Genomic DNA, 22,219 nt, shown 5'->3' with positions numbered 1-22,219 from the left:
TTTTTTCCCTTCAAAAAAGCGGCCAAACCTTATTTAGTTTCTGGGAATCGCCGGTACTGCTCTCCCAGTACACATCTCTCACACATCAGCACACAGCACACATCTCCCAGCACACATCTCTCACACATCACACCTTTCTCTCTCTTTCTCTCTGCATCTCGCGCGTCAGAGAGGAGCAGCGCTTTAATTCCGTTAAACAGATATTGTGTTGCTTCTCTAATTTTACAAGCAGGTATAGCTGAAATCACAGCACAGATATTGTCTTTATCTTATGTGTATTTGATTTCATCAGACGACGGCTCGATTATCAGGATTTTTGTGCAGATTAACATCTTGGAAGGGAGAGCTGGTTATGTCTTAAAGGTTGTATCAGCGATTTCAGGCGCAAAAATAAATGATCACATTCATCTAATCTTTCCTAACGATCCGCTAGCTGCCCGTAAGCAAGCCGTCAAAAAAACGTGTCTCTGTAGGCAGCCTAGGCTCTGAGATCTGCACACAAAAACAATCGGTTTCACAAACACTCAAAACCAAAATAAATAGTGTTCAATAAATCACCGACAGGGGCTTGGTGTTGTGAGGGCTGAGTGCACGAGCGCAAAACCTCACAACACCCAGCCCCTGTCGGTGATTGGTTGAACACTATTTATTTTGGTTTTGAGTGTTTGTGAAACCGATTGTTTTTGTGTGCAGATCTCAGAGCCTAGGCTGCCTACAGAGACGCGTTTTTTTGACGGCTTGCTTACTGCCCGCTAGCGGATCGTTAGGAAAGATTAGAATAATGTGATCATTTATTTTTGCACCTGAAATCGCTGATACAACCTTTAATGGGTCGTGTTTCAGTCACTATTTCATATTCATTCCGTTGTTTGACAACCAAAACAGTAAAATATACCAATGAAAACAGTTTTATTGAGAATTTAGCTTCATCAAAATGGGCACAGAGAGAGACAAACTAATGTAATAATAAATAATAAATGTTCATTTAGCATTTTCAGAAGAGCTGCCCTGTCATGCAAAAATCTAATCATGTTTGTTTTAGTAAATTGCTCGGTGCAAAGAAAGAGAAGTAATGGGAACCTGGTATTTCTTTGTTCTTTCTTCATGTGTCTAATAGACATGAACAAGTTCTTTGAAAAACATCCATGACCTTTGAAACATGTCTCGTCTTCATGCTGTATGTTGACTATGGTTTCAATAATAAACATACATTTGCGTAAAGCATCCATTTTTATCCATGCCCATAATGATTAGAGTATTACAAACTTGAAAATTATTAATTTAAGGTACATTTAGAAAAAAAAAAGTGCGATTAATCGCGAGTTAACTCATGACAATCATGTGATTAATTACATTGTATAAATGTCGATTAGAAATCAAATTTTCGAGGGGTTTATTCAGTATATGTTTTTTTGTTTGGTTTAGTTTTTTTATTATTTATGTTTTATCTTGCTTTATTTTATTTTATTTCTTTTTTTTTGTTACTTTATTTTTATGTTACATAATTTACTTTCATTTTGTTTTTGTTTTTTAACTCCCTACTAACAACTGAAAAAGTAAAGCAAATGAATTGGTTACATGGTGTGGAATCCCTGATCTTATATATTTATAATGCGGTTTAATAGTTTGATTGAACTTGTCTTTCAGGCGGAGACCTTCACTATCACCTATCTCAGCACGGGGTCTTCAGTGAGAAGGATATGCGTTTTTATGCAGCTGAGATCATACTGGGCCTCGAACACATGCACAATCGTTTCGTCGTCTACAGAGACCTCAAAGTAAGATCATAGGCATCCCAGTCGTTCTTTTTCACACTGAAAGGATTGTTTGTACTGTCCTCTGTCACTGGAAAACCTGTTCTTTTGATTCCCTGTTCCCGCTAAAAAGGGAAAAAGAAATGTTCCGTTCGAGTTTGTGTATTTTGTAACGTAAGCTTGAATCTGTTCTGCGTCGTCGTCTGAGGTTATTTTTTATTAAGTTTGGCTGAGCTGTCTCTCTTGGCAGCACTGTTTATTGTCTTTAAACGGAAAAGTACGTCATATGACAGAGCGAGTCGAGCTTAACCTACAGTCCCAAACGTGGAGTTTAGCCTGCCATTGCGATGACCGCTAATATCTTGTCGTTTGTCGACCCTCCGTGTGGAAGCAGCAGGAGTATAGTTATGCAATCGTTGTGAATTATGCAATTTTAAGTGAGATGTTTGGGCTTCGCGCTGCCAGATTGCTGAGGATATGCAGGATCTTCCCTGGCAAGCTCCTGAAACGGGAGACTGCACATGCGAGCAGGGTGCGTTCTGAGAGCGAGCAATCCTGTTGTTTTTCAGCAGTATCACTGCTGTTTTGTGTAGAAGAAAAACTCAGCATGAAATAGATCACGTTTGCTTACTTATACCTCTGAGCAACCATAATGCATGGGAAGATTTCTAGTGTGAAATGTCTATTACAGGGATAGTTCACCCAAAAATGTAATTCGTTATTGTTTACTCGCCGTCATATAATTCCAAACCTGTATGCTGATAATTGCATGTGGAAGATAATGTTTTAATAATCCTCATGCAGATCTTTTTATAACATCAGTAGTTTAATGCTAATATATGGCTCATAGGAAATCTCATTGGTCAAAATCCCTGTATATTAAAGATCAAATATGTTCTCATTGGCTGTAATGAGCATTCCACTATTGTCCAATATTATTATTTTTTAAATGTTAAAAAAAAAAAATATTTATATTTGTTTCTGTTTGTTTTTATATAGCCAATCACATTACTTTTCCAGTGTTACATGACGCTAGGGTATTTGCATAGGCGATCTGATTGGCTGACACCTGCGTTGGCACTTAAAGTATAAAAAAAATTAACTTCTGCTGCGAGCAACGGCAGTGACGCAGCGTGACGGAACCCACAATACAGTTCGGCAACGCATGACGTCACCCATTCAAAGTAAATGAGAAGCGTTAACGCCGACGCCGTGTGAATGCACTGTAACTAGTAGTAAAGCGGAAGAGACGACCAGTTCACATGCGCTCCGCGCTGCCACTTTGCTTTATTGAGGCACTAAAGCGATCTGTTGCTCTACATTAAAGAGCGCCAACACCGTGTTTATTGTTTGAATTTCATAATAAAATTGACAGAATTTGAAAGCTGTGACTTTACAGAAATAACAAAGCACAAAGCTAATTGGGATTTGTTGGATGGGAGGCTCGCTACAAAGCTTTTATTCATCAACTGAAAACAGCATAGGCTGAAAGATAGTTTTTTGGGGATTTAAACATCGATATTGGTTATTCAAAATGGGAATAAATTAAAATCGAGAAATCAATATTTTTAACCCATCCCTATTGTGCACGCTTTCTGTTGTGTACATGTTCATTGTTTTTTGCTGGAAACTTTTGGCTTTGCACTTAGACAAAGTGTTACACTATTGCTGTATTTTTTTCTTCTTCAGTAAATGTACTCCATTGAATCACAGTAATGCACAGTCATTTTGTAGGTGTTGCTCACATAAAGACAGGCTTGTTCTTTATCAGGCTCTTAAAAATATAGTTTTTTTGACTGTCCTAACCTCCACATCACTTGCTGTTCCCCACAGCCTGCGAATATCCTCTTAGATGAACACGGACACGTTCGCATCTCTGACCTGGGCCTGGCCTGCGATTTCTCCAAGAAGAAACCACACGCCAGCGTGTAAGTTCCTCTTCTCAGGGGATCAAAACCACATCTTTTATTAGTGTAAAATAAAAGTGTCTCTTGTTTGTGGGAAGTGTGATTGCTTCTGTTCTCTGACAATGTTTCTCTTGAGTTGACACAAGCTCTTTGTTGTCTCATACTCATGTTTGAGCGTATTGGAGCTTTTTGCAGACAGTTATAAAATCTTAAACCAGTCTAATCTGTTTTTTCTTTGTGCAAGTATACAAATGCTTTAACCAATGAATTGCTTATAAGTTCTGCATAATTGCATGTGGTGTTTGCGACTACATACTTGTATTCAGTATGTTTCAGTGTTATTTCAGTGTAATTTTATCTGAATTGTTCAAATGAATCATTTTATTTTGTAATCCACTTGTTCATTAGAAAAATTACACAACTTGACACAGCAGGATTTTTTTTTTCTTTTGAAATGACCTTCATGTACCCTTCCGCTCAAGAGTTCGGTTCAAAAGTTCACATTTATTTGATCAAGAATATGGTAAAAACAGTTGCATTGTAAAATAATATCATTTGGAATTATTCAGCTTTTAAGAACAAGCAGAAGATATGCCGATTTCTCCGGTAGTGGGCGGAACTAATGTGCAAACGACAATCTCATTGTCTAACGCTCATCCCAGTTTTGATTTCAGCAAATCATTTCGAGGGAATGCAGACAACGTGATTTGCATTCATGAACCCAGCAGCTCATCATTAGTGTGTTGTATATTATTATTAGTAGTAGTAGTATCTTTTAATAATATTTTATATTATTTATTACTCTAATCTATTTTTTACAGTAACTGAATGACTAATCTATTTTTTACAATGACTGAATAACCAACACTAAGCACCACCACCAGTCCTAAGTTTAGCTAAAATGACAAATATGCATACATGATTACCAAGTTTTAGTTCTAATTACTGAAGTTCTATCACTAAATAGTGCTTGATTAGCATAGTATCATAATAATGCTTTGATTGACTGATGTTAAGTGTACGTTCAGATATTTAAAAATATAAGTTGATTTGGTGGAATCATATATATATATAAATATATATATAGGAAAATTAAAAATGTTCTAGCCAATGGCGATTCTATTGCCAAGGTGTGCCTAGAGGGTTGAATAGAAGAGACGTTTATAATGTCACAAAAGCTTTGTCACTTTTGATCAATTTAAAGTGTCATTGCTGAACATAAATAATTTATTTAAAAATAAATCACTACACCAAATTTTTGAATGGTAGTGCTGGTGCAATAAGCTGATGTTTACAAAGCAAAGCTGAAATTAAGTTTTGTGGATATGATGCCATAGCCGTGACAATTTTAAATATTTACTCCCAACGTTTACATGTCAGCACTAATTTAATGCTCATTTCAAGAAAAAAAAGCAGTTATTCAACAAATGTGCTCATTTAAATATAGGCCGTACAATCTTAAAGGCTCAGTAGCAAAACCATCATGGTAAATTCAAAGGGTCCGAGAGAGGATGGAAAACAAAATGAAAATGCATCATAAAATTATTGGTAGAGTGGACTAATGTAGCAGTTGTTTTGACTGTTTGTGTTATGTATAAGAATGAGCCTTTATGTTTACAGTCAGTGTGTGCTCAGCCCGGGGGGTGTGTGTAAGGTTTGATTTTAATGTGCATTAATTGCTGTGTTTGCAGAGGTACCCATGGCTACATGGCACCTGAGGTTCTGCAGAAAGGAACAGCGTACGACAGCAGCGCCGACTGGTTCTCTCTGGGCTGCATGCTGTTCAAACTCTTGCGAGGGTAAGACCGCCCTCTGCAGCGGCCCGCTCATGAATTCTTTATCTTCTCTCTCGCTCTCGCTCTGTGTGTTTCTCACCTGTTTGATGTGGAGTGTAAGGTTTAAATGTCAGGGGTTTGGAAGCAGGAGGTCAGGAGCAGACATCATAGAGAAAAAAGGCAGAAAGAGAGGGGGTGGAGACCACTGAAACGGTTGCTAGGTAGAGAGTGGGGGGTGAGAGGAAGATGCAATGGGGGGGTGGAGTCTGGTGCATGTCTTTCCATTGAGGTGTATGTCACACACTTCAAAGCAGAATGAAAGTGGGTCAGAACAGGCATGGAAAGCTTTCTATACATTTAAACTTTACACTCCACATAAATAGTGTGTGTGTGTGTGTGTGTGTGTGTGTGTGTGTGTGTGTGTGTGTGTGTGTGTGTGTGTGTGTGTGTGTGTGTGTGTGTGTGTGTGTGTGTGTGTGTGTGTGTGTGTGTGTGTGTGTGTGTGTGTGTGTGTGTGTGTGTGTGTAAATTAAACTATATATATATTCTTTGAATTTATAGAAAATTACAAATAATAATTTTAAAATGCACACACCCACACACATATATATATATATAAATAACAAATCCGTATATATACATTTTTAAATGGTGGCAACATTTTATAAAAATTAAAACATTTATAAAAATAATTTACAAAATTATTATTTGTAATTTTATATAAATAATGAATATAATTTTTTAATCATTTAATTTGTACTTTTTGAGGTTTTAGTTATCATTACAACTAACAATAAGCCATCTGATGGATGTCGATCTATCTCAATTTTTGATTTAAATCAAGACGATGAGCTAGACCATGATATGCTTGTGTCTCACAATCAACAACTGAGATCGAAAGGTTTTTGAACTCTCATGGAAACCCCCCCTCCCGCCTACCTGTCACTGCTAAAGCACCACATGTGTCCTCTGTTTGACGTCGCGAGGCTGAGCACTTTGTGTGCGGTTACATGAACTCTGTTTTTTCTGTTCTCATAGGCACAGTCCATTCAGGCAGCACAAGACCAAAGACAAACATGAAATTGACCGCATGACCCTTACCATGGTAAGAAACTACACGCAGCTTTATTTTTGCCATTCTCTGTTGTTTGTTTTTATGTACCTTCACACATAATCACATATATGAGAGTGATCTAATTTAAAATTGCTACATTGTGCATGATGAAATGGACTGAAAAATCCCATAGAAATAAATAGGCCAGCAGTTACTTAGAACATCTTAGCAACCACACAGATCTTAGTTATATCTTAAAGTTATACCTTTAAAGACTTCTAGTGAAGTTTTACCTAAAAATGAAGTTCAAACTGGAAAGTGTCTTTTGGAGAGCTTCTTAATGCTGAATGACGGATATTGCCGTGAAACGGGAGATAGATAAAGGAGCCACAGCTTTCCGTGGAAGTGAAGAGTGAGCATTTCATCATTGGAGCACCTGTGCCTTTACACCCACTGTTTAACAAGGGAACGCTAATGGAGAGGAATTTGCATCCACGCTTTGCATTTACTGTCCTCCTCCATTGCAGTAATTTAGTCCTCACCAAGCTGCCACGCTCTCGACTGTTGTACAGTCACTAGAAAGGAAGTCACTTGTTTTTAATGCTGATTTGGGACTTTTTGTGGTTTCCCTTTAAAGCTAAGACACAAGTGAGCTGTCTACTTGGGCATGAATTCTCCCAAGGCAAAAATATGCTGCCTTCTGAGACACCTGGCCTTGATTAAAATCAAAAGCAGCATTGCATGCTTCTTTCACCGATAAGGCAGTCCCAGAATACATTTGCGCAAACTTAGCTCAGTGCAGATGGCAATTATAATTATTTTATTTTTTTTCAGTATTGAAAAGTATTGATAGAAAATAGTTACAACTAATTTAAAATACACAGTGTTTGTGTGCTTATTACAGTATCAAGTAGCTAGACTCTATTTCGCTGCTTATGAAGGTAATTTCAAATAAGTCATTATAACTTAAAACAAAGTGCGTCCCAATTGACACATTTATGCACTATTCTAGGGCTGCCCCCTAATAGTCGACTAGAAGAGATTTGGTCGACCAACATTTTATTAGTCGGTTAGTTGCAGAAAAAAAAAAAAACCTCCACAGGAAGTGGAGAAATCACGCAGTCTGTGATGGACAGAACGTTTATAGCAAGAAATACAAACATTCGCCTATCATTCATCGACCTCAAGTATGGCTTATCACTTGAAACATTTAAGTAGTAGCAACATTACAAGTCCGCTCGCTCTAATGTTAACCTAGATAAATGTGCGCTATTATTAGGCGCATAAGTGTTAAGAGCTTAAGCGCATAAGCGCTTACTGCATGACATACAGGCTCCTAACTCACAATAACAACAAAACGTTGTGCTTTTTTAAAATAATGAAAACAATCAGGATGTGCTTTCTGCCGTCTTGGTCTCAGTGTATACTTTCGTCACAGACATGAGAAATATATCGATAGATATCTTGAAATGTCTACTTTTTAAATGAACCAATTCAAGTGGAAAATAAATATTCTCAGATTATGTAATCCATATGAAATGTGCATATAGGTGCATCTATTACTGCGGAGATGATGAGTCAGCATCGTGACTTAATCTCTGCAGCCAAAAACACAGAAAACATTATCAATAAATAATTAAAATGTTTAGACCGTCGTCTCCTGTTTTTTCATGACACACTCATCATTACGTTTGCCGGTGAGCTGTGGCAAGCTTTATGCGTGCGTGTTAGCGCTGATTAAGCTATGTCATATATATAGGCAAATAAAGGCTCATTATTATGATTTATGGCTTATTAATATAAACATGATTAGTCAACTAATAATCGCTTAAATGAACGACGACTAGTCAACTAGATAAATCTTTAGTCGAGGGCATCCCTAATTCTTTGACGTTTTTTAATATAAATCTTGCCAGTAATGCGTTCACACTGATACTTCCAAATAGAAAAAGTGCACTTAAAGACGATAAACCGTTTCCCTCTGACAGGCAAGATGATCATGTTTCATTTGGAAACTGGAACACAAAGAATTTGAGCCAAGACTGTTGTTTAATTATCTTTCTTTTTTACAATCTCCAGCAGTAAATCTTGTTTTTGTTTTTGGTGATGAAATCAAAGAAATTCCAGTTCACTCCTGACAATCCTGGCACAATAATTTAGCTACTCAGGGTTTGTTTTCGGATGCCAACCTCCCAGGGAAAATTATCTCCAGATTTCATTAGTCAAGGATTTAGAGGGTAACTTGTAAAATAAGCGGTTTTATACTCTCAGATTTAGTTAAGATTGGACTGGAAAACTGTTCAAATGTTGGGATGCATTTATTTGAACAAAAATCCTCTAAAACAGTAATATTGTGATATGTTATTACAATTTAAAATAACTATTTTAATATACATTGAAAAATAAAATGTATCCTGTGATGGAATTTTCAGCATCATTATTCCAGCCTTCGGTGTCACATGATCCTTCAGAAACATTCTAATATTCGCTGCTCAAGAAATATTTAATATAAATGTCCATTTTTTTTTCCAGGATTCTTTGATTAATACCTTTTTAACAGTAATTTATTTACAGAGTTCCCACGGGTCCTTGAAATCCTTGAAAGTTTGTGAATTGGAAAAAAAAGATTTCAAGGCCCTGGAAAGTTTTTGAAAACTGTCATAATAGATACAAGTCCTTGAAAGTGCTTGAATTTATTTTGTGCAAGAAGTTTTCTGGAAAAAAAATCCATATTATTCCCTCCGGTCCGCTAATGTGTTATTTCGGCAACACTTTGTGGCCTATACGTACTAGCTTGCTTGATTTACGTTAGTTACGCGCATTTACCCGCTTCGTTAAAAGAGAAGTTCACTTGAAAATTAAAGTTAGCCCATGATTTACTTCCCCTCAAGCCATCGTAGCCTTTATATAGAGAGCTATACTGTTAGTTACAGGACATTACAAGTTTTTATTTTTTTAACGCCTCCAAATGGCACTTTTCTCACTTCAAACATTTTTTTAAAGGCTTCCACTTTTAATGTGAAATGTGAAAAAAAAAAAAAAATTATATATATATATATTAGTTCAAATGAAAAAAAAAATAGATCATACATTTTTTATAAATATTGCGTAGTATCATAAAATCCCTTCAAAATTCTAAATAATCCAAAAATATTATTGTACAAAAATATATTACTTTGGTTTTCCTGGGGGGGAAAAATAAGTTGCATGTCAAGGCTTCGTTTACTTTTGACTGCGACAGAGCCAAGTGTGACCCCTAAATGAAGATGACCAGAGGGTTAGGTCCTTGAATTTTAGGCTATTGGACCTGGAAAGTCCTTGAAAGGTCCTTGAATTTGAGGTTAACTAAGGTGTGGGAACCCTGTATTTAGCAACTACATAGAAACATGCTAAAACCACAAAAAAAAACCTATAACGCTATGCATCTACTGTGATGGTACCTGACAGCCTGATTTGCGTTTGTTCGTCTGCATTTACTGTGACTTTAGTGAATGTTGACCTTGATTTGAATGTGCAGTTGGCACACTGCCTGTTATGTAAGCGAATTGTTTTTTTGGTTGTCCTCACATTCATTTGTATGATTATGAGGATATTTAAATACCGTTAAGCACTGGGTACTGGTAATGCTCTGTTGAACTAGATGGCAAGTAGAAAGTTTGCTGTTCCTGCATATTTGCATTTTACTAATGAATGTTCTGTGTAACTAATGAGGAAAGCTAATAAAACAAAAGCAAACACTCACTCACTTGAATTGTCAAACACCAGGCAGCACTGCAGAAAGTCATGTTTAATTTGACATCAATCGAACTCATGAGCCACTTCCTGTTTCTCTGTTTCCTCAGAATGTGGAGTTGCCTGACTCCTTCTCACCTGAGCTGAAGTCCCTCTTAGAAGGACTATTACAGCGAGATGTTGCCAAAAGATTGGGGTGCCTGGGGCGGGGGTAAGTCAAACACTCCCCATCTTCAAGATTAGACATCTGAAATACTGCTGTCACGTTTGATGTTTTTTATTTTTTTTATTTGTATTTTGTTTGTAGTGGACTACTCAAATAATAATAAAAATAGTTTGATGCCTCTTGTCTGGATGGAGCGACTGTCTGAAAGCATTTAGATTAGGCAGAAGAGCATGCTGGGAATTATTTGCAGCTCGTTCTGAATTGCTGACACCTGCTGGTCAGAAGTGGTGATGGTTGATAAAGTACATCCTACTTTACCTGTAAAGCAATATATATTGTATAGCAAAGCCTATTTTTATTTATTTTTTTCGTCATAAAATTGTATCGTCGCAAAATGTAAAGGATATAATCGTACTTCTCTAATCTGCTAAATACAACTATAAGGCATGAAATATTATAAACATTAACATTGTGATCTTCTGTAAAGCTGCTTTGAAACCGTGTCTATGGGGAAAGCGCCATACAAATACATTTGACTTTACTTGTCTGAATGTGATCTCTTTTACTCACTGTAGGGCGTCAGAGGTAAAGGAGCATGTGTTCTTCAAGGGAATCGATTGGCAGCAGGTCTATCTCCAGAAGGTGAGACCTTTGACCTTCTGTTTTCAGGATCAGCCCTAAGACACCTTGTTAAATAACGTATAGTCTGTTAGAATATGGTTTTGTGTAATGTTTAACTGATCTAATTTAGAGTCCGGATAGTTGACAAACCATCCAACAATCGATAAGCAAGGCTAAGATTTTTTTTTTTTTAGTGCTGCTGCTTTAAAAGGAATGAATTTAGACAAACATCATCGAGTGTGTATTAGAGTGGTTACACAGTGGCTGTTAGCATGCTAAAGTCCTCTCCAGGAAGTTGTGACTCCAATTTCATCCCCTTTACAGCACCATCAATGCACAAAGTGAAGCCTTCAACAATACATTTTTATAAGACAATTACTGTCAGACCTCAAATCACTTCCTGTGAGCAGTGTTCCCATTACTGTGCACAATCTGTAGATTTCTGTATGATGAGGACTATGATATATATATATTATTATTTTTTAAATAAAAGATTATTGTTGGTTACTGAGTCAATAGAGTGCAACAGTCATTTTCCAGAAGTAAAAACTCTATTCATTTTCTCCATTGGTAAATAAATTTTTAATGATAACATAAACATTTACGAGGTTGTCAATCGATGGTATACACTTTTATTGTAGCCATCCATTCACATAATTTTTTACTGAATTTGTGTTGAAAAGCTACATTACCCATGATGCTGTGCAGAATAATTCCACCAATCGTAGAGTTGTTGTGACCTTTTGTCTTTTTATCTAATTCTCATATACTTTTTTTTTTTAAAGTTTATTTTGGGATTCAACTCATAGCTCGGTTGTTTTACACATTCCTGCCATGATCATTTTTCAAATGGTTTGTGTAATATTAATTTTCTGCATCTTCTGTTTGGTTGCAGTACCCCCCACCCCTCATTCCCCCCAGAGGAGAGGTCAACGCTGCAGACGCCTTTGACATCGGCTCCTTTGACGAGGAGGACACCAAGGGAATTAAGGTAAAACCATGCAACCAAGCTTTTCACTTTGTTCCAGTTGGTGCTCAAGGCTGATGTCTTTGCTTGAGCTCAGTGGACTACTTGTTTTCAAATGTACCCAAGCTGCATAAAATCTAAGAGCACTTGAGCTTGGGTTTCATGCTTTAAAATCTGCAGGAATTTTCCATTATGCTGTGAGCCTTTTAAATGTCTCCCTTGTAGCCAGAATTTGACTTCCAGCTAAAAGTCTGGTCCACATTGCAACTTACTCTCGCTAAGACTGCCCATGTAGACAGAAAGAGACTGTCTGAATTGAATGTCATTGTCATCTTTGTGTGTCTCTCTCAGTTGCTTGACAGTGATCAGGAGCTCTATAAGAACTTTCCTCTGGTGATCTCTGAGCGCTGGCAGCAGGAGGTGGCCGAGACTGTGTATGACGCTGTCAACAGCGACACCGATAAGAACGAGGCGCGCAAGCGGGCCAAAAACAAGCAGCAGGGCCATGAAGAAGGTGAGACACTGCACATTAGGATTTGTTTTATTGTGACATTCATTTTTCTGTGCATTATCCTCCAAATTCTCATTTCCTTAATGTAAGATAGCTTATATTATTAAAATGTTATTTTATATTATATTTATACACGATCATTCCATGTTTGGGGTCGGTAAGATTTTTTATGTTTTTGTAAGAAATCCCTTAAGCTCACCAAGGCTAAATTTATTTGATCAAATACAGTAAAAACTGTAATTTTGTGAAATATAACTGTATAACTGAAATATAAATATAACTGAAATATAAGCTGAATTTTCAACATCATTACTCCAGTGTCACATGATCCTTCAGAAATCATTCTAATATGATGATTGATGCTGAAGAAACATTTCTTATTATTTTCAGTGTTGAAAACAGTTGTGATGGTTAATATTTTTGTGGATACCGTGATGCATTGTTTTTCTTGCATAATTCTTTGATGAATTGAAAGTTCAAAAGAACAGCATTTATTTGAAATATAAATATTTAAATATTGTTACAAATGTCCTTTGTCACTTTTGATTAATTTAATGCTGAAAATAAGTATTCATTTCTTTTAAAAAAGTCTTTTTTATTCTGTTTTATAAAATAATAAAAATAATTCAAATAAAAAAAAATATACACTTTCATATTTTTGTGACTAGCGTTTGTCTCATGGCAATGTACACAGAAGAGCTCGTTGCAAAATGCTGTTTGTAAACATCCTGTTTGCTCTTATTCAGCAAACTCTCATCTTCTAACTTCTGAGAACTATAGCGGATTGTTTGGGAGTGTTTTCATGACATTTTAATGAACAGCCACTCTAGGCGTCGCATTGTCTGCAGCACTCGGTCATTTACCCAGGTTTTAAGGGGTCCAAAAGATTGTTTTTTGGTGGAAACTCCAGTTTGCATTAAATCATAAGCCGTATACAGAATTGACAAGCAGTAATTTCACACAGCGGTGCCGAGAGAAGAAAACGGCCTCTGCTACAGTAGTGCTACATTCTCCAGCATGAATTAGAGGCGCAGGTGACGTCAGCTAATCATCTTTCACTCGTCCAGTGTCAGTTCCACCAGCGACCTCGAGGACAGGCTTGAACCCTACGTACTTGTTACCAGTGCTGGTGCCACGTGCTTCCCTCAAGGGAAAGACATAGCACCCATCACATGACCGTCTGTGTGATGGTCAGAAATAGATCTGAAAGAGCCCATGTAATTTAGCAAACACTGAATTAATCGCATGCGACACGACCCCAAGATATAAGCACAGGAGTTGTGAGCAGGAATTCAAATGGATTAAACCTCAGTGAGAGTTAAAAGGAGTAGGTGACCCAAAAATATTATTCTGTCATTAATTCACTTTCATGTCTTTCTAAATGTGACTTTCTTCTCCAGAACACAACATTTTTATGAATATGAATGAGAAAATACAGAAAATTGAAGTAAATACAGCTATTTGTAACAAGATGACGTTGGGTGTCCAACAATTGAGCATTATGTAAATGCGAGTGTGTGGTGTTTGTGCAGACTACGCGCTGGGGAAGGACTGTATTATGCACGGCTACATGCTGAAGCTAGGAAACCCCTTCCTGACACAGTGGCAGCGGCGGTATTTCTACCTATTTCCCAACCGCGTTGAGTGGAGAGGCGAAGGAGAGTCTCGGGTAAGTGTTTTTGTGTGTTTTGTTTGTGTTTGAATCTGTATAAGGGGTTAATCAACCATTTTTTGAGAATGAACATTGCCTGTGTGTCCCTGCGCTGTAGGAACATTGGACTAAAACTTTTAAAAAACGTAAATTCAAGGTGAGTCTTGTGCATTTTAGCTGATTCCCCCTCTCCTCTCATTTTTCATCATCTTTTAGACCAGGAATTATCATGATTTTAAATATTCTGAGAAGGAGGGGAGGAGGAATCGCATCACTTTAAAGATTAGCTTATGCCCTGCGTAGTGCTCCATCCTGCTGCGAAATTCCCATAGTGACGCAGGCTCACCTGCAGCCTGGGTGGTTAAGTGAAGCCGTGAAACATTGAGACGCCTACCTCTCCTTTTAATATCCTCTGCTTCTTTCCACCGTTAAACCAATCCCTCAGTCTTTCCCATCCGGAGGAAGCGATTGCGTTTGCGCGCAGGTCTGTGTAATACAGAAGTAGGTCACTGCAGATTCCCTGGGGCCAGAGAGTTTCTGCCCTGATCTGTAACTAAGATAAAGAAGTGCAGATTTCACCAGTTTCCTGCATTTTTAACTCCCTGAGCTCCCGAATCTTCAATCTGAAGGGTAAATGCACTTCCTGTGGAATATGCTGGAGATGAGATGCATGGAGATGGACAAAGAGGGAGGCCACTTACAAGTCAGATTTGGAAGCAGTGATGCTTATACTTGACTACATTGCAGTTGTTTTTGGTTTTCACTTTTAGAGATGCAACATGGCTTTAATTCATTCATTAATTTATTTGATTTTAAAATGCTATATATTGTGCTTTTTGAACTTATGTCAGACTGACTTAATTTGTTAATTTTATGTATGATCTTTTAGTTTGCACCCATCCTGTTCCAAATAAAAATAGTTCATATTATTATTATTATTATTAATTATCAATTTAATATAAAATTTACTGGATTATCCAAAAGTTGCTATTACAAAATGTAATCTAATATTTAAAATAAATATATATTTTTCAATGAAATAAATTTGGTTCATACTGCCCAACCTTATTATAGATATGTAATATTGGCTATATAGTTTGTATTCATATATACATATGACCCATGCTAGTCAAATGAGTCTTGAGCAAAAGTCTGAAGTTTGAAGTCGATAGAGTCAGTTTTCTGAAGCTTTCATAACAAAATCACCTAGCAACCATACCTTAAAATCCCTGGTAATAGCAATAAATTTGCCACACACCAAGTCATAAACAAATATCTAAAGGAAAATGTATATACTTTACATCAGCATGAGTTTGAAAATCACATTTCATTGGTTCAGGCTCATGCCGTCTCGAATTCGCTATGAATATTCACAAAGTTGGAATGCTTTGCTTTAAAACAACAACAACAGTCGCCAGGAAGCGAGCAGAGAAATAAGGCATTTTCATGGACAAAAAAAAGGTAATCCTCTCAGAAACGTACAAATAAAGATACTTTTAGATATTTAATTACTATTTGAAGCATTGGGATAGCTAGACGAGGGCTTATTAAACACATTTTTGTGAAAACCTCTAATTCTACCAAAATTGGCATTTTTGTTTTGGCTGTAGCTCATAATGAGCCCGTGTGCATTCCGGCTCATTTTGCCAGCATGGGTCACATATATATTTTATCATAACACAAAAATAATCTGTACATTCCTAGATTTATGTGTGTGTTTTACTGTGTTTTTGAACTTATGATAATATTACACTAAATATTTAATTGACTGAATTATTTTTTTTTTTAAAAACCTAGTTATTTCATATTTTTTAAAAAGCTTTAATTTTTAAGCAACATTTATAATTATATTGTGTAATTTACCGTTACCATAATATAAAACTTTGGTCATTCTGCCTAACCTTAGTATTGGTTTTTTTTATTTTTTTTTTTTTTATTAAAGTTCACTGCATCCCCTGTTTTATGCTGTGATTTTAGTGGTGTTTGAAAATAATTTTCTATTCTAACAGCTGGAACGGTGAGCATAAGGCTTCTTCTTAGGGGGAAAAGGTTTAGGTTTTCACATCGAAGCATATTTTAAATCAGGGTCCATAGAAACCAGACTGAATGCGGTTGTCATTCAGAGGAAAAATGTTTGTACAGAAGTGAGATGTCTTCCATTATCCTTCGGTCTGATGGGTATCAGGTATCCGAGATCAGACATGAGATGCTACGTCTGCAGCCTGTTGTACCAACACTGACTCATTGAGTACGAGAACTGAGTCACCCCCGTAGCCTGAGACATCCTCTAGAAGTCCTACCTCAGTGCAAGTGACGCTGATAGATAGCATGAACCTGAAGAATAGAATAAAATCCCACCCATGCAGAGCTAGCGGGTAGCATGGCGTGTTGCTCACAAGCTCAGTAGGATAGTCTGTGAGAAGACTCTTAGAGGGATGTGCTAATTAGTCTTTCCTCCCTCCAGCAAAACCTGCTGACCATGGAGCAGATCGTGACTGTGGAGGAGACGCAGATCAAGGACAAAAAGTGCATCCTGCTGAGGATCAAAGGAGGGAAACAGTTTGTCCTGCAGTGCGAGGTAGGACACCTTCATGCTGTTCTCATTGTGGGGTTTTCTCTTCTTCTTTTGTTCTTGCTTCACTTTTATTGCTACCTATGCATTTGTACCAAACTACAGTAAGTCGTCTTATTATAAATCAATAGTATTAAATATCAAAATAAATCATACATTTTGTATTTAGATGTCACTTATGAGATGAAATAATGTAATTTATTATTATAATAATAATAATATACAATTAATAATACATTTTACCTAGTGCAATATGTGACTGTTATATTACGGCCTTGTTTTTCTTAAAAAAAGAGAAGACAACTGGTTTTAGTCACAAAAATAGGACTGAAAAAGTAACGCACTGACTCTGTGGGCTTCTTATATATGATATTAAATAAAAATATTTAATTGGATGTTGGACTGGATTATCCCCTCCCCAATAAAAAGCTATTGCAGCATGATAATTTATCATATTAAAACAAGAGATTTTTTCCATGATTTGTTTTAGTAAAAACAATTATATTGTCTGATATACTGTTACCATAAATATTAAGCCTTGGTCATAATGCCCAACCTTTGTTTCTTTCTTCCCCTTTTGCTCTTATATCGTCCTCTGTGGGCTTCTTGTATGTGAAAATATGAAATTATCCAGAAAATAAGGACAGTCTCTGTTGGCTTCTGTATGTGTTGCTATGAACTTCTGTTCTAGGAAACGTTCCTTATCTCTTGAAGTTTTTGAGTCTGCTTTCTTCTGAGAATATGTTTTCCTATCAGCGCAGGAGCAACATCGGAAGTGCATGTCCACACATTTGCAGACCTTGCCGAAATTAAACCACATAAGAGGCTGATTTAAAATTATTATTTTTCAGGCAGCTCGTGCAATAGAAATAGCTTTCACGTTAAATGGATGAGCCTTCAGCTTTACTGATTCCAATCCAATTTGACATTTGCATGCCAACGATACTCCAGGCACAAAACAATACAAAGCACACCAAAATATTGGTGCATTTTTTTATTAGAACAATTTTTCTATCAATACTTAAATTTACATTTATTCATATAGCAGATGCTTTTATCCAAAGTGACTTGTTGCAAATGAGGAATACAACAAGCAATTCATTTTGAGGCAATATAAACACAAGAAGTGCTAGTAATACGTTTGGGGCATTGTAGAGAATTTTTTCTAAAAAAAATAATAATCTAAAAACACATTTAGGCACCAATACTTTTTGAATAAAATAATTTTATTTAAAATTAACATCTCCCTTAAATGGCTTTTCGAAAGCTTTCTGATTTTTGCCTTATCTACAAAAGATGTATTTGTCCAAACTCGTATTTTAAATATCCTTTGCATCCAGTGTGCCTAAAAAATGCTGTCTAGGTAGCTTGCTAGGGTTTTATCCTTTCTCGGATCTTTACCATGACTGTTCCCTGCTGGTGGAATGATCTACCTAACTCAACCAGAGTTGCTGAGTCCGTAGCCATTTTTAAGAAATTGCTGAAGACGTATCTTTTTCGGGAGCACTTGATCAAGTAATACTAACACTTTCTCCTCTATTCTATCTAAAAAATAAAAAATAAACTACGTTAGATTGAACTGCGAGGGGTCCTAGCACTTACATACTGTTGTCCTACTGCTAGTTTAATTGCTTCTATTGTTCTCATTTGTAAGTCGGATAAGTTTGGATAAAAGCGTCTGCTAAATGAATAAATGTAAATGTTATCCATTAGTTTTTCTTGCTTTGTTAAAATAATAAATCAGATTAGCAATTTATTTATAATGTTCTTCCTCTTCTCACAGAGTGACCCAGAGTTCGTACAGTGGAAGAAAGAACTCACCGAAGCATTCACCGAGGCCCAGAAGCTGCTGCGTCGTGCCCCCAAAGTCATCGGCAAGGGGCGAACTAACGTGGTGGAACTGTCCAAACCTCCGCTCACTCACCGCAACAGCAACGGCCTGTGAGCCGCCCACCTCCCGCCACCCTTGTCCACTGCACCTCTCCATCCTTTTCATCAACACACACATGCACACGCTCTCACACTCTCTCCCAACAAAACGCTTGTCCAGCACCATCAGGCTTCCCAACCGGCACAATGAGCCGCCACATGGTCCATCTTGGAAGGATTCTGCTCGACTGCTGTTCCACAACTGTTCGTCAATCAAATGCACTCACACACACACACACACACACACGTGCATACAGAGTTCCTTGGGGTTGGCGTCACTCCAGGATAATGCTCAAGAACAATCAGTGATGCCAATGCTGCATCTGGGACCTTGTTTTGACCAGTGGTGCAGGCTGGGATACTGTGCCTCTGTTGTGAGCACGCCACCTTTTGTTTCTTCTGTGAACCCCACATTCTCCGTGCACACGCTGGCATGCTCGTATACAGGCAAAGATAAAGGCCTCTGCTGTAAGGGTCCCAAAAACCCAACCAATGTTCACTTGGAGCTTCTTTCCCAAGTGGCAGTGTGCTAGAGCCGGACAGTATCAGTACTTCTGCTGTGGGAGCCGGTGGATCCTTTTCGCCAAGGAAAACTAGAGCCATTCGGTCTGAGAGAGCCAATCAGATGGAAACAATCTCAATAGACGATGGCTTGAACAATATTACTCCCATTGTCTTTTCATGTCCTTTGTGGAAACGCCAAGGCCACCTCACTGACTGTGCAGTTATTGAAGCGTATGCTTTGCACCACTTTCTGTCAACATTGTGGGTGCATGGCATGCATGCAGTTTCATACTAAATGGACTCTGATTTGTGGACTGTTGTGGCACCCGACCCCTGTCCTGTACTTGTAAAGTACAAAAGTCTTCTACACTTCCTTAATACTCGCTGTCGGATTGAACAAGTGTAACCGCATGAGTTGCGAGTGTTGTGCACATCCAAGTTGTGCTCTTAGAGGACAACGTACAGTGTAAAAATTAGGGAGCATTTTTTTTTTTTTGGTGCTCGGCCCTTGTAAACACCAAATTCAGTTGGGTTGCTGCGTGCCCGTTCACGTGCATTAAATGCGTGTACTTGTGTGTGTACACGATGCAAAATGTAGGTGTTGTTGCTTTAAAGGATATGCCCATGTTGTCACCTGGAAGAATTGTTTTCTTTCACCTTGAATGTATTTTTTGTTTCTCTTTTCGTCTTTTTTGTTTGTTTGTTTTCCGATGGTGGAGTGATTTACGCTGCTTGACACAATGGGAAGGAATGTGGTGGGATGTTTACGAGGACACGCCCCTTCTTGAACCCAACCCCTCCCCCTTGAACTCGCAGAAGTGCAAAAAGTGCCAATGAAATAAAAGTTGACTAGAGACACCCGAGAATTCCTCGAGTCCAGTCCGCGTCACCTCGATCTCCCTGTGAACGGCTTCGAGAACAGTGTTGGAACCTGAACGCACAGGAATAAACTGAACTGCAGACCTCCAGTCGCTTGAACCGCTTCGGCGTACATAGACGCCAGTGGACGGTTGACGATGCATGATGTCTCGGTTAGAGGGACCACTTAGGAAGAAAGCAGCAGCAGCATCCCTGGAGTCTTTTATCCGACTGTATATACGAATCCTTTCTCTGTGCATCTACAGTATAATCTTCTTGACAATGTTTGCATATATGGCGAATCTCTGTCTCTGCCTGTCTGTGTTTGTCCCTATGTCTCAGCTTGGGGGGTGGGCGGGTTCACATCTGTCACTCTGCGACACGCGCAAACCTCAGGCTGAGAGAACTGTGCGTTCGCGCCTCTTTTAGGACCATCGGTGTAAAAGAGCGGAGAGTTGGATGACTTATCTCATAATGAGGTGCGAAGAGGTCTTCTGTCTATCTTTGTGTTTAGTTACGCCGGCGCTTCTGAGGGTGAGACGTGCAAAGCGTCATCACCATTATCCATTTAGGGGCAGACACACTGTTATTCAGAACGAAGGTAGTACGCTCGCACTCACAGGTGTTCGGAAAGGTGGGCTGCTTGGATCGTGGAAGGAGAGACAACTTAAAACCATTTGTTGTGAGGCTTGATTTGAATATAGTTTAAATTTTTATATTGTTTTGAATGTGACGCAAATGCAGATTTCTATAGATGACATATTTTTTTGAGCATGTTATGTGCATTTATTTTTGGTCTATTTTTCTTTTCTTTTTTTTGGTTTGAATGGAAAAACAAGCACAGCTTAACAGGCATGAGATGATTTTAAAGAAGTGTTTTCTTCATGTATATTCAGGTTCTTTTTTTCCATGCAGTAATTTTCTTTTTCTATGACTCCTGTCTGTGCATTTCGAGTGATTTGCATGCGACGCTCTGCAGAAATTGCAGGGTTTTGGGGAGTCGACCAGTTTTTGTAGCCTTTAAGTGTCGGGGAGGTGCCATCCTGAGGATGTTTTAGTGCCCTTCAAGGGTTATATTTTCAAACCAAAATGGCTTGTTTTGAAATATTATCTCTGCACTTTTCCATCACGCTTCACGAGCTGATGAAAAAATAAATGTGCCAAACGACTGTAGGAGAATGTCCTTGAACCAATGAAAAGCTCATGCGACTCTCGCTGTTTATTTTCGAGACTAAAATTGGTACGTTTTAACAGGCTAGTGTCGACGAGTTTGAGAAAGGGTACAAAAATGTGACCAAATTCAGGTGACGTGGAACAAGTGTGCCGCGGGGCGAACGATCCTACGCCATTGACGATACGCCTCAAAGCTACTGACCGGCGGCGGCCGGTACCGTGTTTTGAAACTGCTAGCCCGTTTCTCAAGAAGGGTGGCACCTCCGCCAGTCCTAAATATCCATGTTTTATTCAGGGGTTTTATATTTTATTTTAACGGTAGCTTTTCATTCACTTCGTCAGTGTTTGCTTCATTCAAGTGCTTGTGTGTCTGTTCCGTAGCGGTGAATTTGTCTGTGGGCGAACGCAGGTTTTGAAATGGAAGAGGGCGATAAATAGGAATAAAAAAAGAAAAACAAACTAACAAAAATCTAAGTATATATGTGTATATGAAATGAAAACAAATGAGCTTAGGTTTATTTAAAAGATTTTACGACGTAGACACAAAAATTGACTCGGGAAGGGATCGGGTTTGATGTGAGTTCAACTATTTGTGGTGAAGAATCAGCTCAGATCTTGCACATAAAAGTTTAGATATTGTACCTACGAGTTACAGATTATTATTTTTGTTTGTTTAATACAGGACTCTCTTGCTCTCTTTCATATTTATTGTCTGGTCGGGGAGCTAGTCCCTCTGTGCGTGGGTTTACCTAGGGCACGGAGCTGTCGAGTATCCGGGTTTACAGTCAACCGAAACTCTTTTTCATGTGCCACAAACAAACGCAAATACTACTGTCTGGGGTTATTACCATTTAAGGTTATGATGATGATGATAATGATGACGATGATGATGATTATAATAATTATTGATAATATTATTCAATGAATGATAATTGTTATTAAAAAAAATTTTGTTTTTTGTTTTGTTTTTCAGAACAGCTAGGAACATGTGTGTTGGACTGCTTATAAAAACAGTTCAGAAATAAAAGCCCCTTTTTCGTGTTGC

General features: G+C 37.8%; 1 protein-coding gene across 2 annotated transcripts in view; it reads left to right on the top strand.

Moving 5' to 3' along the window:
• Positions 1-22,219, top strand: part of grk3 (G protein-coupled receptor kinase 3) — a 73,429-nt gene extending 51,210 nt beyond the window's left edge. The window contains exons 11-21 of one of the 2 annotated variants that reach the window (XM_079599290.1): positions 1,648-1,778; positions 3,588-3,682; positions 5,353-5,460; positions 6,475-6,541; positions 10,333-10,433; positions 10,964-11,030; positions 11,905-12,000; positions 12,328-12,490; positions 14,020-14,156; positions 16,603-16,716; positions 18,494-22,219. In XM_079599290.1, the coding sequence (XP_079455416.1) occupies positions 1,648-1,778; positions 3,588-3,682; positions 5,353-5,460; positions 6,475-6,541; positions 10,333-10,433; positions 10,964-11,030; positions 11,905-12,000; positions 12,328-12,490; positions 14,020-14,156; positions 16,603-16,716; positions 18,494-18,655 (1,241 nt within the window). In that variant the 3' untranslated portion in view covers positions 18,656-22,219. Of the gene's footprint in view, positions 1-1,647; positions 1,779-3,587; positions 3,683-5,352; positions 5,461-6,474; positions 6,542-10,332; positions 10,434-10,963; positions 11,031-11,904; positions 12,001-12,327; positions 12,491-14,019; positions 14,157-14,256; positions 14,470-16,602; positions 16,717-18,493 lie in introns of those variants that run through there. The other variant, XM_079599291.1, reaches the window with a different exon arrangement.

This window comes from Phoxinus phoxinus (genome assembly GCF_949152265.1).
Source record: "Phoxinus phoxinus genome assembly, chromosome: 23".
Classification (NCBI taxonomy): domain Eukaryota; kingdom Metazoa; phylum Chordata; class Actinopteri; order Cypriniformes; family Leuciscidae; genus Phoxinus; species Phoxinus phoxinus.
The sequence above is the reverse complement of the archived record's forward strand: the minus strand, read 5'-3'. Positions and strand labels throughout refer to the sequence as shown.